This window comes from Pavona decussata, unplaced genomic scaffold (genome assembly GCF_977016875.1).
Source record: "Pavona decussata unplaced genomic scaffold, jaPavDecu1.1 SCAFFOLD_55, whole genome shotgun sequence".
Classification (NCBI taxonomy): Eukaryota; Metazoa; Cnidaria; class Anthozoa; order Scleractinia; family Agariciidae; genus Pavona; species Pavona decussata.
Genome location: NW_028145477.1, coordinates 1484376 through 1505000, shown reverse-complemented (window position 1 = coordinate 1505000; position 20625 = coordinate 1484376). Strand labels below are relative to the sequence as shown.

The 20625-nt window shown below is 39.3% G+C and overlaps 2 protein-coding genes across 2 annotated transcripts in view; both read right to left on the bottom strand.

Moving 5' to 3' along the window:
• Positions 1-9668, bottom strand: part of LOC146480190 (uncharacterized) — a 15854-nt gene extending 6186 nt beyond the window's left edge. Inside the window, exon 1 of the mRNA XM_085110067.1 lies at positions 9049-9668. The gene's annotated coding sequence lies outside the window, so the exon portion shown is untranslated. The remainder of the gene's footprint in view (positions 1-9048) is intronic.
• A 7392-nt stretch (positions 9669-17060) lies between these two features.
• Positions 17061-20219, bottom strand: LOC146480189 (uncharacterized). The gene has a single exon (XM_085110066.1). It carries the CDS (start codon positions 19473-19475, stop codon positions 17061-17063), a length of 2415 nt encoding a protein of 804 aa, XP_084966192.1. The 5' UTR covers positions 19476-20219.
• Between the last annotated feature and the right edge of the window lie 406 nt (positions 20220-20625).

The window sequence follows — 20625 nt, the reverse complement described above, 5'->3', positions numbered from 1 at the left end:
TCGGAGCTTCAGTCTTAAATTGACAAGAATATACATGAGTGTAGTGGTGTAGTGGTTTAAAAAAAAAAAGTAAAATAAAAACGTTTCCCGTTTCTGCATCCGTCGATCGTTTTATGGCCATTTTAAGGGCATATTTGTGTAAACTAGCACAACTTAATCTGTTTGCATCCTTTAGCCAGGAATTTAACTACCAGAGAGTTCAAGGGAACAGAATCTTAATCCTCGAAACTCCGACCAGGTGCTGTCTTTCCAAAATTGTAGATGGCATATTTCACTCTTTAAACGACAGCCTTTCAAAAGCAAAAGGGATTAGTTTTCCGGTTTAAAAAAAATTACGGATTGGCACTTGCTGAAGAAAACGTTGGTTGTCATCCCAATTTAATCGAGTTTCAGGGGTGAATAACACCCTCCGAACAAGTATTTCATCAAGAAGAACAACTGATTGCCTCTGATGGCAAACGCGAAGGTAAAGAAATTCAACGCAGTGAGCAGACTCGTCGATCGACCTCTTCAGAAGCGATGTTTTATGAGAATTATTTGACATCGGATTTCCATACAAACACTTTTATTTCAAGCGTGTTTGCCTACTCGTCATAATGGCGTCGAAAACCGTGATTAGGCCTATTAAATTTAGCGATAGTGAATGAGTTTTAGCAACAGCGAACCAGCCTTGCAGAATTTAGCAAAGCAAACTTCTTTTTTCATTCCAGCCTCACGACAATGTTTTTTGAAGACTACGCACTGAGTCGAAATTTAAGCAAACGCTGTCCAGTAATACGATATTGAAAAAGTTAGAATTTGTTTCAATGGGCCACAGAAAAACACATTTTCTGCTGCTAACTAACGGGACTCCATATTAATGAACAGCTGCAAAATTCATAGGATAGATTGAAGTTTGCCCCTTGCACAATTTTGTTTTCACGAGTGTTCGTAAGACAACTGGCTAAACGACAACCTTGATAACCAACGGAGCCGAAGATCAAACTCTACAGACAAAATTTAACCGGCAGCCAGAGATGTTTGGGTTGAATTACGTGCCTTGAATAAAGGAAGCTTGAATAAAGTTTAATTTTACGCAAGATTAATGACGTAGAAAATTATCAGCTTCGTAGGACAGATATTGGACAGCCATTATTTGTTTAGTTTATGCTTTTAGCCTAAGTAACACTATTTTGGCCAACATACAACGAATTTAGCACGAATCATACCATTGCAAATTCGCTCCATAAGTCAAACTCCAAAGAAACATGAAACGAGTAATTTTTCTCTCGGTGAAAGGAAAATTAAGAATAAAAATGCCCTCTGTTTCAACTAATCAGCATTCAGTGCCTTTGCCCTCTATTTTATAAAAGTGCTAAAACCCTTGGGGGCTTGTTTTTCCCCAATGTTCAATTATGCGTATGCCTACAGCTGTACTAGGCTGTTAATCTGCCTCTTTAAGACCACCAACAGGCATAAGTAGAGTAAGAAAGAGAACCGCTCACAAATTGCCAAAAAATTTGCAAATTTTGATGATCCTTAGTCTGCACATACGGCCATTTATTTCCGCAATAATAAATTATTTTTTGTGTGCACAACTTCTTATTCAGAAAGAGGTTTAAAAAAAGTACTGTATTTTTCGTTTTACCGCAACAGTCGAGAAGTAACCCGATCAAATGCGCAATATTCAGTTAAATCTAAAAGATGTTTGGATGTGCAATTTCTGAATTTCAATATCATCATGTCGTATTAATTTTAAAGGTTTTACACTACAAATACTCTAAACTAGAAAACGAAATCATTTGTTGGTCTATGTCCAAGCTGTAAACTTTTTTAAACAGTCACTGTTCGGAACTTCAGTCTTAAATTGACAAGAATATTCATGAGTGTCGTGGTATAGTGGTTTCAAAAAAAAAAAAAGGAAAATACCCAACATTTTCCGTTTCTGTGTCCGTCCATCGTTTTATTGCCATTTTAAGGGCATATTTGGGTAAGCTAGGACAACTTAATCTGTTCGGATTCTTTAGCCAGGAATTTAACTAGTAGAGAGTTCCAAGGAACAGAATTTTATTCCTCGAAACTCCGAGCAGGTGCTGGACTTCCAAAATTGTAGATGGCATTTTTCAACCTTCGGCAAACGACCGCCTTTCAAAAGCAAAAGCCGATTAGTTTTACGGTATAAAGAAATTTATGGAGTGGCATATCCTGAAGAAAATTAAACATTAGTTCTCATCCAATTAAATCGAGTTTCAGGGGCGAATAACACCCTCCGGCACGGTGTAGCAGTTCTAAAGTGAAACCAGCAACAGCGCCAGCTCAAATAAAATGCAACAAAACCCATGCCCTATCAAGTTTCCGGTGAGGGTAAAAGGCGGAAAGAGTTTGCGGAATGGTATGTGGAATGGCGTGCGGAATGGCATAATTATGCGAAATGCGATTTACGCGGGGAATAAATTAACTGAAGAGCGCATCCTGTTTTCGCGCCAATTTTATAAGAGTAGCAGTTTTTTTGATGTTGCGGACTATTAAACAACCAAACAACAGATCGAGGATTAGGAAATATACGCCTGGGATGGAACATGTCTGATCGCTGGTTGGGAAGTGACAGTGAAGAAATCGATGAAGTTTCGCATTCAAGGAACTAAGAATAAATTAAATTTCTAGTTGACAAAAAGAACGTGGCAGCGAGTAGCCTAGACAAAAAGCAACACCAGACTGGAGAAATAACATCAGTTCAAGGCCAAAACTATTATGTGAGAAATTTTAAATTTAAACTCCGTCATTTTATCAGACTCTTTGACGGTTACAATTTGTACAACTCATGGGAAAAATATGTTCTACTTTTTCTCACCTTACATTTTCGTCGAGCGACGAGTACGCAAGTCACTGTTGAGCTGCTGAGCTAGCTACTTAGCCATTTAATACGGCGATTCAGGTGGCTATAATTCAGTTACGCGTTATCGAACTAAACATATCCGTCTTTAATTAAGGTTTTTCAGTGCCAGACGTCCCAACCTAAAATGAGATTTAAAAGCGAAAAACCCCTAAAACAAAAAAGTAGATGACAAGTATGGTGTCTAATTATCGACACTGGTTGTTTGAAAGGTTGTGAAACTATTCTTATTACAAATGCATTTTGGTCAAATTGTTGTTCATTTTCCCGATCATGATAAATGAATCATCGAGCATACAGGGTATGAGAATTGATCTTTTACCGAGGGTTTAAAAGAAAAAGGAAAAAAGGTTTATTATTTGTCCTCGGTAAAGGATCAATCTTTGTCCTGAGAAGACTTCACGCTGCCACGTTATTTTTGTCAACCGAAGTCGCATGGAGTAAAGTGAACATGAAATTTAATTTATTACGGATTTACTCATAGTTCCTTGAATGCGAAAACTATAAACAGTTTTCATCGCTTTCTTTACCCTCACTTCTTCCAAATCAACAATCAGAGGATCAAATGCTCGAATTGTTGTTAATATTTAGCAAGAGTCCGCAGCATCAAAAAAGCTGCTGCTTTTATATAAAATTGGCGCGAAAACATGACGCGCTCTTCAGTTAATTTATTTCCTGCGTAAATCGTATTTCGCATAATTATGTCATTCCGCACGCCATTCCACATACCATTCCGCAAACTCTTTCCTCCTTTTACCCTCACCGTCAAGTTTCGTACTTTGAACCTGCCTGCCCCCCGAATCAATGCGGCGTGACCAGGAAACCTATCAAAGTCTGCTGAGATATGGTATCAAGAACTGCTGATTATGACAAACCGAGATGTGTGTCACCATTGTTAATGTTATACAAAATATGCCTTTAAGTATTTTGGTTAATTTCCATTCCGGTTACCTTGATTTTATATACAGATTAGCAAAATAAAAACGTTCTTAATCGACTCTCAGCCTGAGGAATGTTCTTCATACGTTCTTAAAATTTTGGTTAATCTCAGCCTCGACGTTCTTATAAAAAAGGTTCTTATAAAAAAAACAGAGTGTAGTAAAATTGTTTGGCGTGAAACCGCAATGACCTTAGCCTCCAACGCAGACGTCCTTAGGGGTTCGTTACACGAACGTTCGTGGGGAGGAAATGCGTGACGAACCCCTAAGGACGTCTGCGTTGGAGGCTACAATGATCTGTACCCGATGCAATCTCGTACCCAGAGTCTTCAGGCTTTTTGGTCAGCGGGGCAACGCCGGGAAGACTCTGGGGACATCGAAAAAATTCAATTTTTTTCATTGGCTGTTCCGTAACGGTTTCCATTGTTTTACCGCAGAAATCCTGCGGTAATAAAATTCGATGTCCCCAGAGTCTTCCCGGCGTTGCCCCGCTGACCAAAAAGCCTGAAGACTCTGGGTACGAGATTGTACCCGATGCCGAAATATAATCCTATGTGTTATCACGATTCCGTTTCACTCGGGACGGACTGAAAAAAATGCATTTATCGATTTATTGGGATCGGTCAAACTCGAAACGGATATAGAAGAAGCGTAGAAGCGTTCCCTAAAAGGTGCATGGATTACTCCTGTCGTGTAAATTTTACGTGTGGCACACACGGACGTGAATTTAAGTGCCTTCACGTGCGTGAATAAAATTGGAGACGATGAGAGCCGCTTGTGTAATCGTATTAAGTTGTGTTTACGCCAGCCATTCATTTAAGTACGTAGCAGGTTAAAATTCACATCCATGAGCACGTAAACTTTACCCCACAGTGGAAGTTAAAATGTTTAATCACTATGGTACCGCTTGCCACAATTTGATTTTAAGTATAAAGGGTTACCGTTCTACTTGGTTCAAGAATTCGCAAAGTACCCTATACCTTTAGAGGTGTCTCGCGTCCAAGCGATGTAGCGCGTCCGGTTTAAACTGTAGATACATGAACCCCTATCAAATTAAAGCTTATAGAGCTGGCTATCAAACTATACCAAGAGTTTTGAAATAAAGTGAATTGTCGAATTATTCACGACCTCTAAATGTGATTGTCCGAATCACCTTTTGAAAGCTACAAGTAATTTAATTTGCTTCTCAGTTTCCGGACCCAAAGCGCTAAAAAATCGGTCTGCGTTTTGCCATATTCAATCGCAGTGAAAAGTTACAGAACATTTTCGTAATAGGATAAAAAAAAATGCGGAGTGATCGTACAAAATCGCTCTCGGAGAAAAAATATTGCGAAAGAAAAGTTTGCAGACACGTTTTTGTTGTTTATATGTTAACGTTAAACTAGCTACTGTCCAAATTTGAAGGCAAACGAAAAAATTCCCTGTAAGTTTTAGTGTCTCCTCCAAGAAAAAAAATTGATTTGAGAAAAACAGTGCTAAAAATTCGGCGATTCATTTTATTTCAAATTCTTGGTATAGTTTGATAGCCAGCTCTGCAAGTTTTTATTTGATATATGGGTTTAGGTATCTACAGTTTAAACCGGACGCGCTACATCGCCGCTACATCGCTTGGACGCGAGAAACCGTCTGAAGGTATAAGGTAACCTTAATATAAACTTCGAATTAAGACTTTCCTAGCTCAAGCCATACAGTTTTTAAGGACGAATACAAAACTAAACAGTGTACTAATTACCGCGTTCATATGGTTCGCTAGACCGACGGCGTTAAATAAAAAGGTCCTAGTAGCAGAGAATCAACAACATAACGACATGAAAAAAAAAGTAAATAACCTGAAACTTTCCACATGAAATTGGCAGCAACTTTTATCCTCTCAGCTTCAGGCATAAACACTTTTGTTCAGTGGCCAATTTAGGGATTTTAAAAATGCTTTGACTTTTGCTAATGAATTGGCAACTTGGCGCAAGTTGCGCAACTCAACCCCGACTGAATTCGCGCGAAAAATGTTGAGATTTCCAGTGAGACTCCCATGAGCCAAGAAATACACGAAACTTCACTCCAGAGAAACAGTAATTTAGATTGATACCAACAACAATGATACTGACTGTTCTTTGTTTGTACGAGAGATAAAAAAAATCCTACCTGGAGTGACGCACTAGTTTACGGGCGTCTTAAAACATCAGCCATACGATCATCAAAATTTGCGATCAGGTTCAATCCGTTACCGGCGCTCCTGTATCTTCTCTTATCTGTTCACTCGCTAAAATTGGTCCTGGATATAATTTCGTACCCAGGGGCCCGTTTCTCGAAAGTTCCGGTAACTTACCGGGCCGATTACACAGTGATTACAGACATGGTAATTGGCCAATGTTTTCATAGAATTATAAAAATTTAAAATTTAGTATTCAAAGCTAACAAAAATTGACTTCTGTTAAGAAACTTTTACCACCAAAGACACTTATCGGGCCCGATAAGTTACCGGGACTTTCGAGAAACGGGCCCCAGCTTCGGAGAAAAAGATCTGGTAAAATCGGTCACCTTCTCTAGTCTGATTGGTTAATAAAAATGGCCCGATGCAATTTTAATTTTCAATCCTTTGCTTTGCACGTGCGTTACTTGACGTAGGTTTTACAAAAAATATACAACTGTTTCGACAGAGGTTGTCCAAAAATAGCGCAAAAGCATACACGACAATGCCGAAAGGTAGTCTGGGAAATAACCAATAAATTTCAAAAAAAGCTCAGAATCCATATTGCCCGCCATCTCAAGTCTTCGCTGCACGGTCGAGACAATATGGATTCTGAGCTTTTACACTTTCGTGGTATCTTGCATCGATTAGAACTTATCGTTTTAGTAAACTTCCACTTCTCTTTAAACACACATTTGTTGTAGTGTTGTCTCCTATTTCAAACTTTTTTGAAAAGTTTGCTTGGCAATCTGGCGAATACTAAATTAAAAGGAAATATTTGAGCCTAAAAATGTATCGTGTCAAAAAATTTATAAACGTTTTAATCTTTGGCTGCTTCCCCTCTAAATCTATCCTGCCCGATGCAGATACGAAAATATGAAGTAATTGTACAACTGTAAATAGACTAGATTCAATTGTAATTTCCTTTCGAAGAATATTGTAATCCCAGTCCTTCGCCAGTAGTTTTCAAAACTGAAACTGTAAATTGTTCCATATAATTTGTAAACACACTGTAATTCACCTTCGAGTGCCAGTATATGAATTTAATAAACCACTATTGTAACTGTTGAGTTCAATTTAGTTTTCAACGAGAACTTTGCTAAATCAACAAATAAGAAATTGAGAATAATGTATTATTTTAGAAAGTGACACCGGCATACTCGGAAAAAAGAAATCCGAGTGCTCCTATCAGGAGTCGAACTTTAGACGTTCGGATGCTCTACCACTGAGCTACAGGAGACTCGTGGGAGCTAAGGCCATTAAACTATGATGGGACAAATATCCTGCATACTGCTAGGATTTGAGTGTAAGAAATTATTTAACAGAATATATTCTCAGTCACCAACAAATTTAAGAAAAAGTTCAACGGATCGCGAGCTTTTGGAACCCATTCAATTCATGATGCTGTCACTGATGTGCATCCTCGTTTTAGTGACGAGGCTTTAAGATCCCTGAGGTAATTAGTGATTGTGACGGGCCAACAAACGACATTTTATTTACCTCCGTATATTAATACCCCCACAAAGTGCCAACAGTATAATAAAATATTGGTTTTATATGACTTTCCAAATACAAAAATAAACCATGAGTATCCCTTTATCTTTGTTTATTTAATGTTTAGAAATAAAATTTCCGCATTTAGATTTGAATGTAGCTTTTACTTCATGGAGCTTCGATCCTTGCAATTCTTTAAATCGAGCTATTAAAACCCCTTCCCGCTGTAAGAAGAAATGTTTCAACGCTTACTTATTGTGATTAAAAGTTTATGACCAATTGGCCCAAATTAGCGAAGGTTGCAAGTCCCACATCTCTAAAGCCAAAAAACTTTTTTTTCTATCAGATTTATCGTTTCTATACGACGGGTTATTTCCTCCGTACATTTGAAGACCTTACGAACTAAAATTGCATGACATAACATAAACAAATGAACAAAACTGCAAATTTTTAAATATCTGAAATTTGGTTTGTCAAGGACATCGCTAATACTGAAGCCAAATTTGCAGTTGTTATCAGTATTTTTTTGCCTACCAAAGAATTATGACATTTTTTACCGGCTATTGCCAACTTAACCCTCCAAATAAACGGGAACTGATAATCGATTAATTTTCGGATTAACCTTGTCAATTATAGGTGAGTGAAATTACGAATAGACTTAGCTTTTTTCCGTATCAGTTTTAGCATCTTTCTTCTATTTCATTCATGACTTTCGAAATAAATGATTTTTTTTAGCTTTGGAACCCATTCAATTTCAATGTTGCTGTCCCTGATGTGCATCCTCGTTTTGGTGACGAGGCTTTAAGATCCCTGAGGTAATAAGTGATTGTGACGGGCCAACAAAGGACATTTACCTCCGTATATTAAAACCCCCACAAAGTGCCAACAGTATAATAAAATATTGGTTTTATATATGACTTTCCAAATACAAAAATAAACCATGAGTATCCCTTTACTCTTGAGTGTTTGTTTCATGTTTAGAAATAAAATTTCGGCATTTAGATTCAGATGTAACTTTTACTCCATGGAGCTTCGATCCTCGAAATGCTTTAAATCGAGCTATTAAAACCCCTTCCCATTGTAAGAAGAAATTTTTAAACGCTTGCTTATTGTGATTAAAAATTTATGACCCGTTGGCGCAAATTAGCGAAGGCCGGTAGCACTATCTTGCAATTCCCACATCTCTACTGCCAAAAAAACATTTATTTCTATCAGATTTATCGTTTTTATACGACGGGTTATTTTCTCCGTAAATTTGAAGACCTTTCGAACTAAACTTGCATCCTTAAGTTAAGGGAAGAGAAGAAATATATACCACATAACATAAACAAATGAACAAAACTGCAAATTTTTAAATATCTGAAATATGATTTGTCAGGACACTCGCTAATACCGAAGCCAGATTTGCAGTTGTTATCAGTATTTTTTTTTGCCTACCGAAGAATTATGACATTTTTTTTACCGGCTATTGCCAACTTAGCCCTCCAAATAAACGGGAACTGATAATCGATTAATTTTCAGATAAACCTTGGTAAATATAGGTGAGTGAAGTTAGGAACAAACTTACCTTTTCGCCTTATCAGCTTAAACTTGCAGACTTTCCCCTATTTCATCCAGGTATGCTTGATAGTGCTGTCCAGTACTCGAGCTCTCAAATCAGAGGATTGTCAAGTTTCACAAGAACTAAAGAGCTCTCCTTTGGTACTGTGAGACGGTTGATCACTCACTGCAATACCAACTTTCATATTTGACAAATTAACACTCACATGTCGTTAATAATTAAACAGAGACTGGCGTTAATACCAGGCCGTCGATAAAACCCGGAACATCCTGGAACACGAAAAAAAAATTAATAAAAAATTAAAATACAAAAAATAAATAAATAAATAAAAATAAAGGAAAAATAAAGGAAAAAATGAAAAAAAAATAGGTGTGTTTATTTATATATTGAACAAAACAGACGAGTACAACATTTACATTCAAATAAATTCGAACATATTTAAATTACAGCACGCTATTAACACCACAAAAGAAGGACACAGTTAAGACCCGCACACCTTCCTGATTTTTACCGAACCGTTTTAAGTTACTGGCAGAGCTTTAAGCCACTAGCTTTTAACGAATATACCTCCATTAAGGATTACATAATTTGGAACAGTTTATTGTTTTAGATAGAAAACTAATTTTTATAAACGCCTGGTATAGAAAAGGAATATGTTGCATCAAGGACCTTCTCAACCAAAATCACAGCTTCCTTTCACTAACCGCAGACTTGGAGGAAAGATATAACTTTGAAATCCTTATTCACAACATACTACGACCTCTAAAAGCCAGACCCACTGAATAAAAAAAAGAACTCCGCACTGCAACGAAAGCCCGGGCCACACTAACACCTCTCAATCCGTTTTTTACCAAAACTGCATATTCCACCTTGCTAGATAAGAGCTCCCTGGCACCTACCGCTGAAAATAGAATTTTGGATCATGACTTCACCAAACGAAACATCCGCAATATTTTACATGCTACCGTTTTCGCATCTTGTAAGAACCCAGATTAATCATGTTTCAGGTTTAAATTATTCATAATATTTTACCCACACAACGCAGCTTGTTCCGCTCTGACATAACAAACAATAAAACTTGCCCTTTATTTAACCTTGAAAACCAAACACTAATCCAAACGTTGTCGTTCTGGAATCGCTTTTCAAACTGGTGGCACTAAGTAAGTAAGTATTAAAGTAAAACCTGTATTAAAGTGCCGATGTATTTAGCCTAGGTAGACTAATTGGGGACACTAATAAAATATCGTACTAGTAAAAATTAAATATTTACAAGAAATTTATTAGAATTAACGAATATGGGAGATCCTGTATAGCTTATGTACAAGACAAAATTAAAATTTAAAAACTAAAATGATTACTAAAACTAAAATGATTGACTGCAAAGATTACAGCAATTGCTGTTATTAATTAAAATGTCAGCAAGGTTCAGTTTTCTTATTTTGTTTATAAAAACAGGTAAGCTGGGCGAATCTCTTTGATTGTCGGTAAGTTTTGTTCATAAGAGTCAATCAAAAATAATTAATTTTATCTGAAAGCACTATCTTTTATGGCTGGAACTAAAAATCGAACCACTGGGAAGTACTTTTAAAACTATTCGCTCACAAGAGTCCTCTCTTGTCTCTCATTGTTGCCAAATATCATATTTTTGCTTCAAGCGAACGCAACGGCACTCTGGACTTCGAATGTTTCCTTTTACGCCTAAATAACAAGATCGCTATTCCCAGCACCATTGTGGCAAAAACAAATCGTGTACATCAATTTACTAAATCGTGGGCCAAGCTGCCTTAGTTTAGTGTAAGCTGACTATAATTTGAGTACTGTGAATGTTGTAAGTAATCGGTCAGTATTGTAAGCACAGAAAATATCGATCGTTTAGTAGTCTTAGTACTGTAAGTATAGTAAGTAAAGTTGTAATCATTGTATTTTCATTAAAAAAAACCGCATACATATGCGAGAGTAATTTTTTTAAGAACCTGTATCAGATAGGTAGGCTGTCTCCCCGCGCGATTTGGTAAGCTTAGCCTCGTTTTTCAAAATGATGTTCTAGAGCCTAACAGCTCTATATCGTAAGCTGAATTTAACACAATGTGGTTTAGGATTTGGACGTGATTATAAAAGGTTGGAGTTCGTATTTTTTTTCTTAAATACCGTGCTAAATGCATGTATTGTTGTTGATTTGAAATCGACTTAAAAGTAACCAAGAACTTTGTCAATCACTTCTGTGATATTTCTGGGAAATCTGTTAATATCGATATTTTTAGGCCACTAAGGTTTGATGCTAAGCGAATTTTAGAAAAATTCACCTACGGCTGAAAGCGGAACCTTGTATTTTCTGAAGCTCTGCAGGTCATTTTAAGCATACATCTGAGTTGGCGGAGGATAATTTTTATGCGTTCACTGCTTATTAGTGCGACAACCCTCAAAAACCTTCGAACTGATTGACTACACGTAGGTCTAGTGAATGCATTGTAAGTTAGTGTTAAAGGCTTTGTTTCCGTTGATTCAGCATTTCAAAGAAGAACTCTTCAGCCTCGGCCACTCAAGTTTGCACGTTTAATTAAAGTCCGACCAGTAACCAAACAATGTTATCACTGAATATGAATATATGAAATATAGCTGTCTCTAGCTAACTGCCCCCGTTTTGCCTGGGAAGCCAAACAGGTTCTATGGGATGGCATAATGTGGATGAATTAAATCTGATATCTGAATGCAAGACACCATTTTTTATACACAAGCCATTGCCCGCCTAAAATAATATGGGTATTTAAAATTGATAAGGGCACTAGCGTTGTCAAAAATTGATTAACAGCGGAACTTAGATTAATCTTCACTGTGAAATGACCCAAGTCTAAAGATCTAACACCTCTAGCCAACTTGAAAGCCTTGAACTCGCATCATTGGTTAACTTTGTTTCTCTCAAATCTGAAATACTCTTCTAATCTTCCAATAAATTTTTCTTTTCGACTGAGTCTTTCAGTCAGTCAGTGATTTGCGTGTGACAAATCGTTAGTTTTGGACTGAGCATTTCAATCCAGCAAATACAAAAGACCGTCTCTTTATTAATTGCAAATCTCATGAAAAGTCTGTGGACAATTCCTTCTCTTGCCTATGTATCTCCCTAAAAGTTTGGCTTCCTAAACTGGAGAGACAGAAAGCCGGCAACAAACAAAAAATCTCTTACCTCTTCCTTTAAACGTCTGTATCTTTCCGTGACAATCGAAATGCGAATATAAATATTACCAAATTGTTGCGTCATGCGGCGTCATTAGTAGCCAATCACACGCACGTAAGACTAAGTCATTTTCAACCAATAAACTGCAGCTACCAATACCGACTTGCGGCCCCACCAGCAATTTTCCCTATACCACCCTACGATCTCAGTTTGGCCAAATCAAAATTTGTTCTTGTATACGAACTGTATATTCCCACTGTAATTACATACGAACTGTATATTCAGTTTACCCGGGGACCACGTTGGTGTCTCCCTAAGAGGCCAAAACCCTGAGAGGGCAATTATCAATTATATGACAGAAATGAAATTGTTTTTATATATTTGAATTAATTAAAAATAAATGAAGAACCACCCAAAAATTACGCTGAACATTTCTTGTTCTCACTTTTTTCCCAAGCACCAGCTGAGAATATGACCTTGTTGATAGACTAAAATCTCGATTTTCGGTCCGTTTCAGAATTAAGAATATTTTGGAAAGCGTTTCGGTTTCGGAGGACAATAATCTAGTAAAGTTTTTAGCGTTCGAAACAAATCGTCTTCCAAAGTCGTACATGATAAAGTTTAGAAGATACCGTAGTACATTCATCAACTTTATTGGCATCCGGCGATATGGGTAAACTAGGACTAAAAATTAAATGTCCCCGCCTTTTAAGAACATGGAAACCAGTCTCCCAGAATCATCAAGCTATCAGCATCAAAAACAAAGAATAACGGAACCATTGCTGTGATAAGATTCTACAATGATCTCTCTTCCAATTTTTCTTTTCTCTTCCAACAGTCGAATAATGATTTTTTTTTCGTAAGTTCAGTTAAAAGAAAAACAAACGGAAAAATCGCCGATTTTTTAAGGGGAGTGTCACCTGTTCTTGTGTCACTTTGAATAGCCAAAAAGCTTATTTAAATAGATAGAATCATTAATATAATTAAAGGTTCAGTTGTAATTTGTTAACAATATCCCCACTACTTGTGCGGAGAAACTAATCTTAATTACTGTTTATCTGTGGATGGCTAGGATGGAAATGAATTGCAACTTGAAAAAATTGCCAGTTTTTTTTTTTCAAGTCCTTCCTGCGTATTTTAGGGAAGTTGATAAAAACTGATAATATTTTGTTCTTCGTTTGAAAAAAAATCCCTTAATATTCTCATCCTGGTGCAGTCTTAAACAAATATTGTAGAAGTAAAATACAGTGACAATGACAGTGGCCCTTAAATTAATCATGCTGTGCGTACTTCTTCTGTTAATTTTTCTTCGGGGAAAATTTAATGGAATCTCCTCAGTGCGACTTTCACTATCAAAACTTCTTCGCTACGAAAAACAAAAAATGTTTATTAAAACCGCAGTTTGAATTGAACAAATTAAAATCCCTCTTTTTCTTATTCATGCATACATTGTTTGTTTTATGCTAGTATAAAAAATATCACTTTCAATTTCCGTCAGTTAAACTTGATAATTAATTTTACAAAACAATCATCCAAAGGAAAAAAGTCAACACAGCTGCAATGTCAGTTTGAGTATTGCTCCTTTCAGAGATAAACTAAAGGGCCTTCCTCAAATAACTCGTGTGTAAATCCGTCCAGTGATTGACATTCAATGATGCCAGGGGGCTGAAAAATAGCACATGACGCTCTTACACAAGTTTGTTATAAACAATTGTAAGAAAAGCGATCGGCTATATCATCCGTATCGATTCATACGTACTGATCGCCATAGATCTATTCATCGTGGGTCACTGCTAAATTAAGATGAACGGCCTGGAAAGACTTCGAAGAGATTTGAATTCGCGAGACACTTTCTTGCTTGTGCTAGAAACCTCAGTGGTGTTTTTAAACAACATCCTGGCATTTGTGGGAAACCTTTTAACATTAATCGTTGTTCTCCATTCGCCTGGTTTAAGAACAATTCCCAACAAATTCGTCATCTCGCTGGCCATTTCAGACATCCTTATGGCGATCCCAGGCACAATCTTTACGACTGCGGTCTTAATTAAAAGCGATTGGCCCTTCGATAACGCATCGTGTCAATTTCAGGGATACTTCGGCTTAACATTGGCTTTTGCATCTTCGGGGACTCTAGCGCTGATGTCTTTGAATAGATACTATCTCATCGTGAAGCCGAATCACTATCGACGGATTTTTACAGCGCGTCGAACCTCAATTATGATCTTCATAGCGTGGTTCATCGCATTTCTGGTTCAGTTGCTATACGTAACAGGAGGACATAGATACGTCTTTCATCGGGGTAAGATTTTTTGCAATCAAGATGGCAGCAAGCGGTTCTCCATGATCCTGGTGTCCTTATTTGGCGCTGTTCCGATGATTATCATTTCGTTCTGTTGCCTTAAGGTTTTTCGTTCTGTGCGCGCGCACAATAAGAGATGCTCCAGGGACGTCGCCTGGAGCAGAGTAAATGTAGAAGACATCAAAGTTTCGCGCATTTTGTTGATGATGGTACTGGCCTATGCGCTTTGCTCCTTACCAGTGGTAGTCAAAGAGACAATCGATTTTTTCATGCACGGTTCTTACTTACCGAGACAAGCGTACTTGTTTTCTACGATTGCGGCAACGTTATCAATCTCAGTAAATCCAATCATCTATGGTGTTATGAACAGAACATTTCGACAGGAATATAAACGCTTGCTGCGCTGGAACAGAATTTTTAAAGTTGGGCCGACAGTCGTTGGTCAAACTAACTTGCATGTGATTTCCGCGCCAGGACAAACCGGAGTGTCCCCGGCTGAGAACATACATGCTGAATTAACGGGAAATTTCACACAGGATATAAGAGAATTGAAGGAACCCTGATAAGACTCTGTAATCTTTTTTTTCTTTATGCTTTTAATTTTCATATTATATTCGGAACGTTCGTATTTTGAACGAGCTTTTAGCTCATTAGACCTAACGTGGCTAAATAAACGATTGCGATTGATTTAATGATTGACTGACTGACTGACTGACTGATTGATTGATTGATTGATTGATTGATTGATTGATTGATTGATTGATTGATTGATTAAAATGTAAAATCAAATGCAAGGCTGATCGGACAGCTAAAGTAATGTTATTGCCCAATATTTCGGTTAGACAATACTAACCTTCTTCAGGGGCTGCAAAAAGCTAAGTAAAAATTGGAAATAAACGGTTACAATATTTAAAGATGATACTATTGATTGATTGATTGATTAATTGATTGATTGATTGATTGATTGATTGATTGACTGACGGATTGATTGATTGATTGATTGATTGATTGATTGAGTGATTGATTGATTAATTGACTGACTGACTGACTGACTGATGGATTGATTGATTGATTGATTGATTGATTGATTGATTGATTGATTGATTGATTGATTGATTGATTGATTGATTGATTGATTGATTAATTGATTGATCCACGCTACTCGCGCAGACTCATTTTTTTGATACTCAGGCATTCATAAAAGTGTAAGTAAAGCAAATCAAACAGATGAATAAAATAATATCCAAAACTGAAAACTGTTTTAACGGTTGCGTCTTAGCGGATGTTAATAAAACCAGGAACGGGGAACGGGAAATGGGAGTCTGAGAACGAGGGTACAGCGGTTATCCCTATAAGAATTCCAAATAGGCCATTTAATGCAATTTAAAGAGCGCCTTTAAGGTTTTTATGCAGATATTAAGGGTTAAGTTTTATAACAGGAATTAAGAGTCCCACCTCAGGAAAGATTTGAAGCTTTTGTGAATAATCTCACCCCTTCGTCGAACAGTAAATTAGTTTTAAATTTTAGACTAAACTTACTGATTTTCCGAGACTTCAAAGGAAGCAGCCAAGATTCAAGGCAAAAACTCGAAATTCTATCCTGACAATTTCTCTCCTAACGACTCAGTTTTAAATCAGAGATTCGTTAACTGAAGGAAATTAACCATTCGGCGTATATTTATAAAACATATGGCCCGCGAACCAATCTCTCGCGCGCGTTTAGTGGCACGAGCAACCCATCAACGTAACCAACTAAGCCTTCGAGGGCAGATGTGTTCCATTAGGCTGAACTTTCAAAAGGTTCAAAGAGGCATTGATCTAAATTAATCGCGAACCAGATTCAGATCCCTCAAAACGTTTTCGAATACACTTTGGCGTGACAAAATGACAAAAGTTTCTTGGATTTATTTTCAAATGGGTAGGCCTGCGCGAACGTGTGTAGCGGCTTGCGTGTCGGCAAAAATTTTGCGTGTTTAAAGACTGCCTCATTGGTTTTCAGACTCGATCTGTTGCCGCCTCGCTACTTATCTGCTGATAATGGTAATGAGGTTAGACTACACAAACACCTACATACAAAAACTTTGCCAAAAGATGGCAAAAAATCGTCCAAACAAATGGTAACAACCATTGCAGAAACAGGAATACTGTGCTCCGTGACTTCGCCTAAACGACATTAAAAAAAAAGAGCGAATTCGTCTAGCGTCTAATCAAACAGCGACCTAGCGTTAAAAGCTTTCCTTTCATCTCAGTATTTAGCAACTTATTATTATTATTATTATTATTATTATTATTATTATTAGTAGTAGTAGTAGTAGTAGTAGTAGTAGTAGTAGTAGTAGTAGTAGTAGTAGTATTACTATCCAATTGTTTTGCGGATCACCGCTGTGCACTCGTTCCCAGATTCCCGTTTCCCGTTCCTGTCTTAATAACCTTTGCAGCCACACGATCTTAGGGAACGGGTGACTTACTTGACTTATTCCCTGCTACTCCCAGTGGAGCATAGGTCCACGGAAACTGCAGCCCGCCATCTCGATCTGTTTTAGGCTAGCTTTTCAAGCTCCCTCCAGGTATAGCCTGCCTTGCCCACCTCATCGTCTACTGTACTCCTCCAGCTGTTCCTGGGGCGACCTCGACTTCTCTTACCCTGTGGGTTCCATCTCAGTGCATGCCTGGTTATATTGCTTGTAGGTTTTCTGAGCGTGTGCCCGCTCCAACCCCACATGCGCCTACTTATCTGGGTGTCGATTCTCTCCTGTTTAGCTCTTTCCCACAGTTCTTCGTTCCTTATGACCTCTGGCCAGTGGATGCCCGTGAAGGACCTCAGGCATCTGTTGATAAAGGACTGCAGTTTTCTGGAGGTTTCTTTGGTTGCCCGCCATGTCTCTGAACCATACAGCAGGACAGACTTCACGTTGGTGTTGAATATCCTTAACTTGGTCTTTCTGGATATCACCTTTGATCTCCATACAGGCCTCAGTATTGCAAAAGCAGTTCTTGCCTTCCCAATCCTTGCCACTATGTCCCGATCAGACCCACCATCCTTGCTGACGTTGCTACCAAGGTATGTGAAGTCCTCCACTTCATCGATTGCTTCCCCATCCAGCTTGATGTTATCTACGTTCCTGGTCTTAACCCTCGTCACCTTTGTCTTGAATTTGCTGATCCTAAGGCCCGTCTTCGCTGAGATCTTTGCAAGCCGTGTTACCTTGGCTTGCATTCCCTGATGGTTATGGGAGAGGAGGGCAATGTCATCGGCGAAGTCCAGATCTTCCAGACGGGTTGTGAGGGTCCACTGTAGGCTATCACGACTTGCCTCTGTCGTGCACCGCATTATCCAGTCGATGGATAGCAGAAACAAAAAGGGCGACAACAGGCATCCCTGGCGCACTCCTGTCAGCATTTCAAAAAGCTCAGAAAGCACTCCATTATGGATAACTCTACAGGTGCATTTCTCATAGCTCTTCTGTATGAGAAGGATATATTTCTCAGGGATGCCATAGTGACGTAACAGTTTCCACAACACAACCCTGTCAATGCTGTCAAAGGCCTTCCCATAATCCACAAAGGTCACAAATACGGGAGAGTTCCACTCGAGAGACTGTTCCACAATGATCCTCAGGGTGGCTATGTGATCCGTACATGACCTTTCCTTCCGGAACCCAGCCTGTTCATCTCGCAGACGGTCATCCACCTCTGCTTTCAGTCTCTCCAGGATTATCCTGTTCAACACTTTTCCAGCAGTTGATAACAGCATGATGCCTCTCCAGTTCTTGCACTCCTTCAGATCTCCCTTCTTTGGGAGCTTGATCAAATAGCCTTCTTTCCAGTCATCTGGTATCTCATTTGTTTCCCAGATCTTACCAAAGAGGTTGTATAATATCTCAGCCGAGGTTTCCAGGTCTGCCTTGATGGCTTCTGGCGGTATGCCATCTGGACCAGCTGCCTTTCCATTCTTCAGATGTCTGATGGCTCTCTTGACCTCCTCTTTACTTGCTCTGGTCTCATCAACCTCCAAACGTGTGTCGGCAGGTGCTATGTCTGGAATCTCGCTCGGCGGTGGTCTGTTCAGGAGTTCCCTGAAGTGGTCTGCCCACCTTTTACGCTGCTCCTCTTGGTCAGTGAGCAATTCCCTACTCTTGGCTCTGACAGGTCTGTCCGGGATCTTTTTAGCACCTGCCAATGTTCTTGTGATGGAATAGAGCTCTTTCATGTCGCCCTTGCTTGCTGCTTCCTCCGCCTGTTTTGCGAGACTGTCTACAAAGTTCCGTCTGTCTTTTCCAGTGCTTCGTTTGAATTCCTTGTTGGCTTCGGAGTATTTTGCCTGAGCGTCTGCTTTCCTGGCTCTCGTCTTGCTATTATTCAACACCTCCTTCTCCTTTTTTCTGACTTCAATCTTGTTCAGTGTATCCACACTTGCATAAGCCCTGTGCTGTTTGGACTTCCTTCCCAGAGTCTCCTCACACGTCTCCCTCCATGCGTCTTTTATGCCCTTCCACAATTTGTTAACTACTGTTTGGTCCTTCCCCTCGCTCAGGTGTTCCTCGTTTTCCTGCAGACTTTCTAGCACCTGGTACTTGTTGGAGACGGTGAGCTGGAACCTCTTCTTTGTCTCCTCCACCTTCAGCATCTCGATGCTGTATTTGCAACTTGTCTTCTTTCGGCCGGTGTTGAAGTTCTTCAGTTTCAACCGGCATCTGCCCATGAGAAGGTGATGATCTGAAGCTACGTCTGCCCCTCTCTTTACTCTGACATCCAACAGCGATCTTCTGAACCTGGATGGCACACAGATGTGGTCAATCTGGTTCTCAGTCCTGTTGTCTGGAGAAACCCAAGTCGCCTTGTGGACCTTTTTGTGTGGGAAAACACTTCCTCCGATAACAAGCTTGTTAAAGGAACAAAAGTCAGCAAACAGCTCTCCGTTGTCACTCATTTCACAAAGACCATGCTTCCCCATGACTGTCTCAAAGCCTGTATTGTTGCTCCCCACCTTAGCATTGAAATCTCCAAGGAGCAGTATCAGGTCCTTCCTGGCTACTCCATCTATAACCCCCTGCAGCCTCTCATAGAACTCCGACTTTACTTCGTCCTCCGCATAGTTGGTTGGGGCATAGCACTAGATAAAGGTGGCTTTGCCAACCTTAGTGTGGAACCTAGCTGTGATAATCCTGGATGAAATTGGGTTTCAACCTATGAGAGACTTGGCATCTTTCGACGTCAGCATAAATCCAACTCCCTCTGTATGGGAAGCATTTGCACTGTCATGGCCAGAGTAGAGGACGGTCTGTCCAGTCGACAGTTGTATGCAACCAGACTCGAGCCACCTTGTCTCGCAGAGGCCCAAGATTGACAGGTTGTATGCGGTCATCTCCGCAGTAATCTGTGCACTCTTGCCTGCTTCGTACATAGTCCTGACGTTCCATGTACCGAATAGTGTGGTTGCCTTGGGAGTAAGTAGGGGGTCGGCATCACGGCTTCCTTTCGGCTTTCCCTGTGATGCGTCATACGGGTCCCCGAGGAGAACCCTTCTCCTCCCAAGACAGATTTGACTTTGCGCGTGTTTCCTATGGTTTCTGTAATGGGGTTTGTATCCACTTAGTGGTTGATTGGCCCACCAAGCTTCACCAGAGCCCCGTTGCCCAGGCTTTTCAGGGTCCTGAGCAGGCCTTCATGGCTACCGTAGCGGTCCGGAGGAACTAGTCCCCCGCCATACTTCACCCTGCGCAGCAATCCCCTACTTACCTTAGGGAACGGGTGGTATTTAAATTTTTAATTTTCTTCGTAGAACTACGAAGAACATTTTAGAGGTCTTATCCGACTTGTAGTGGCATTGAGCTCTGGTAAGGTTCAGTTTTCGATCCGGTATTTTAGGTACCCCCCCCCCCCCCTCCTACCCCTTATACCTACTCTTTCAAAATCCCTAGTGATATTCCTGTGTATTCATAACATGATGGATTCGGCTGGACCCGAGGTTACAACAAAGGACTAGTGTAACTGAGGTTCAGTTCAGAAGTGAATTGTTCAGTTTCAATTGATAGATCCTTGATAGTCAGGTAAATATAGTTGGCTGAACTTGCCATTATGGGAATACTTAAGGTGGGGCTTTA

Excerpts from the sequence above, each read along its gene's own strand:
- LOC146480189 (XM_085110066.1), bottom strand. The coding sequence starts at position 19,475 with ATGGGGAAGCATGGTCTTTGTGAAATGAGTGACAACGGAGAGCTGTTT.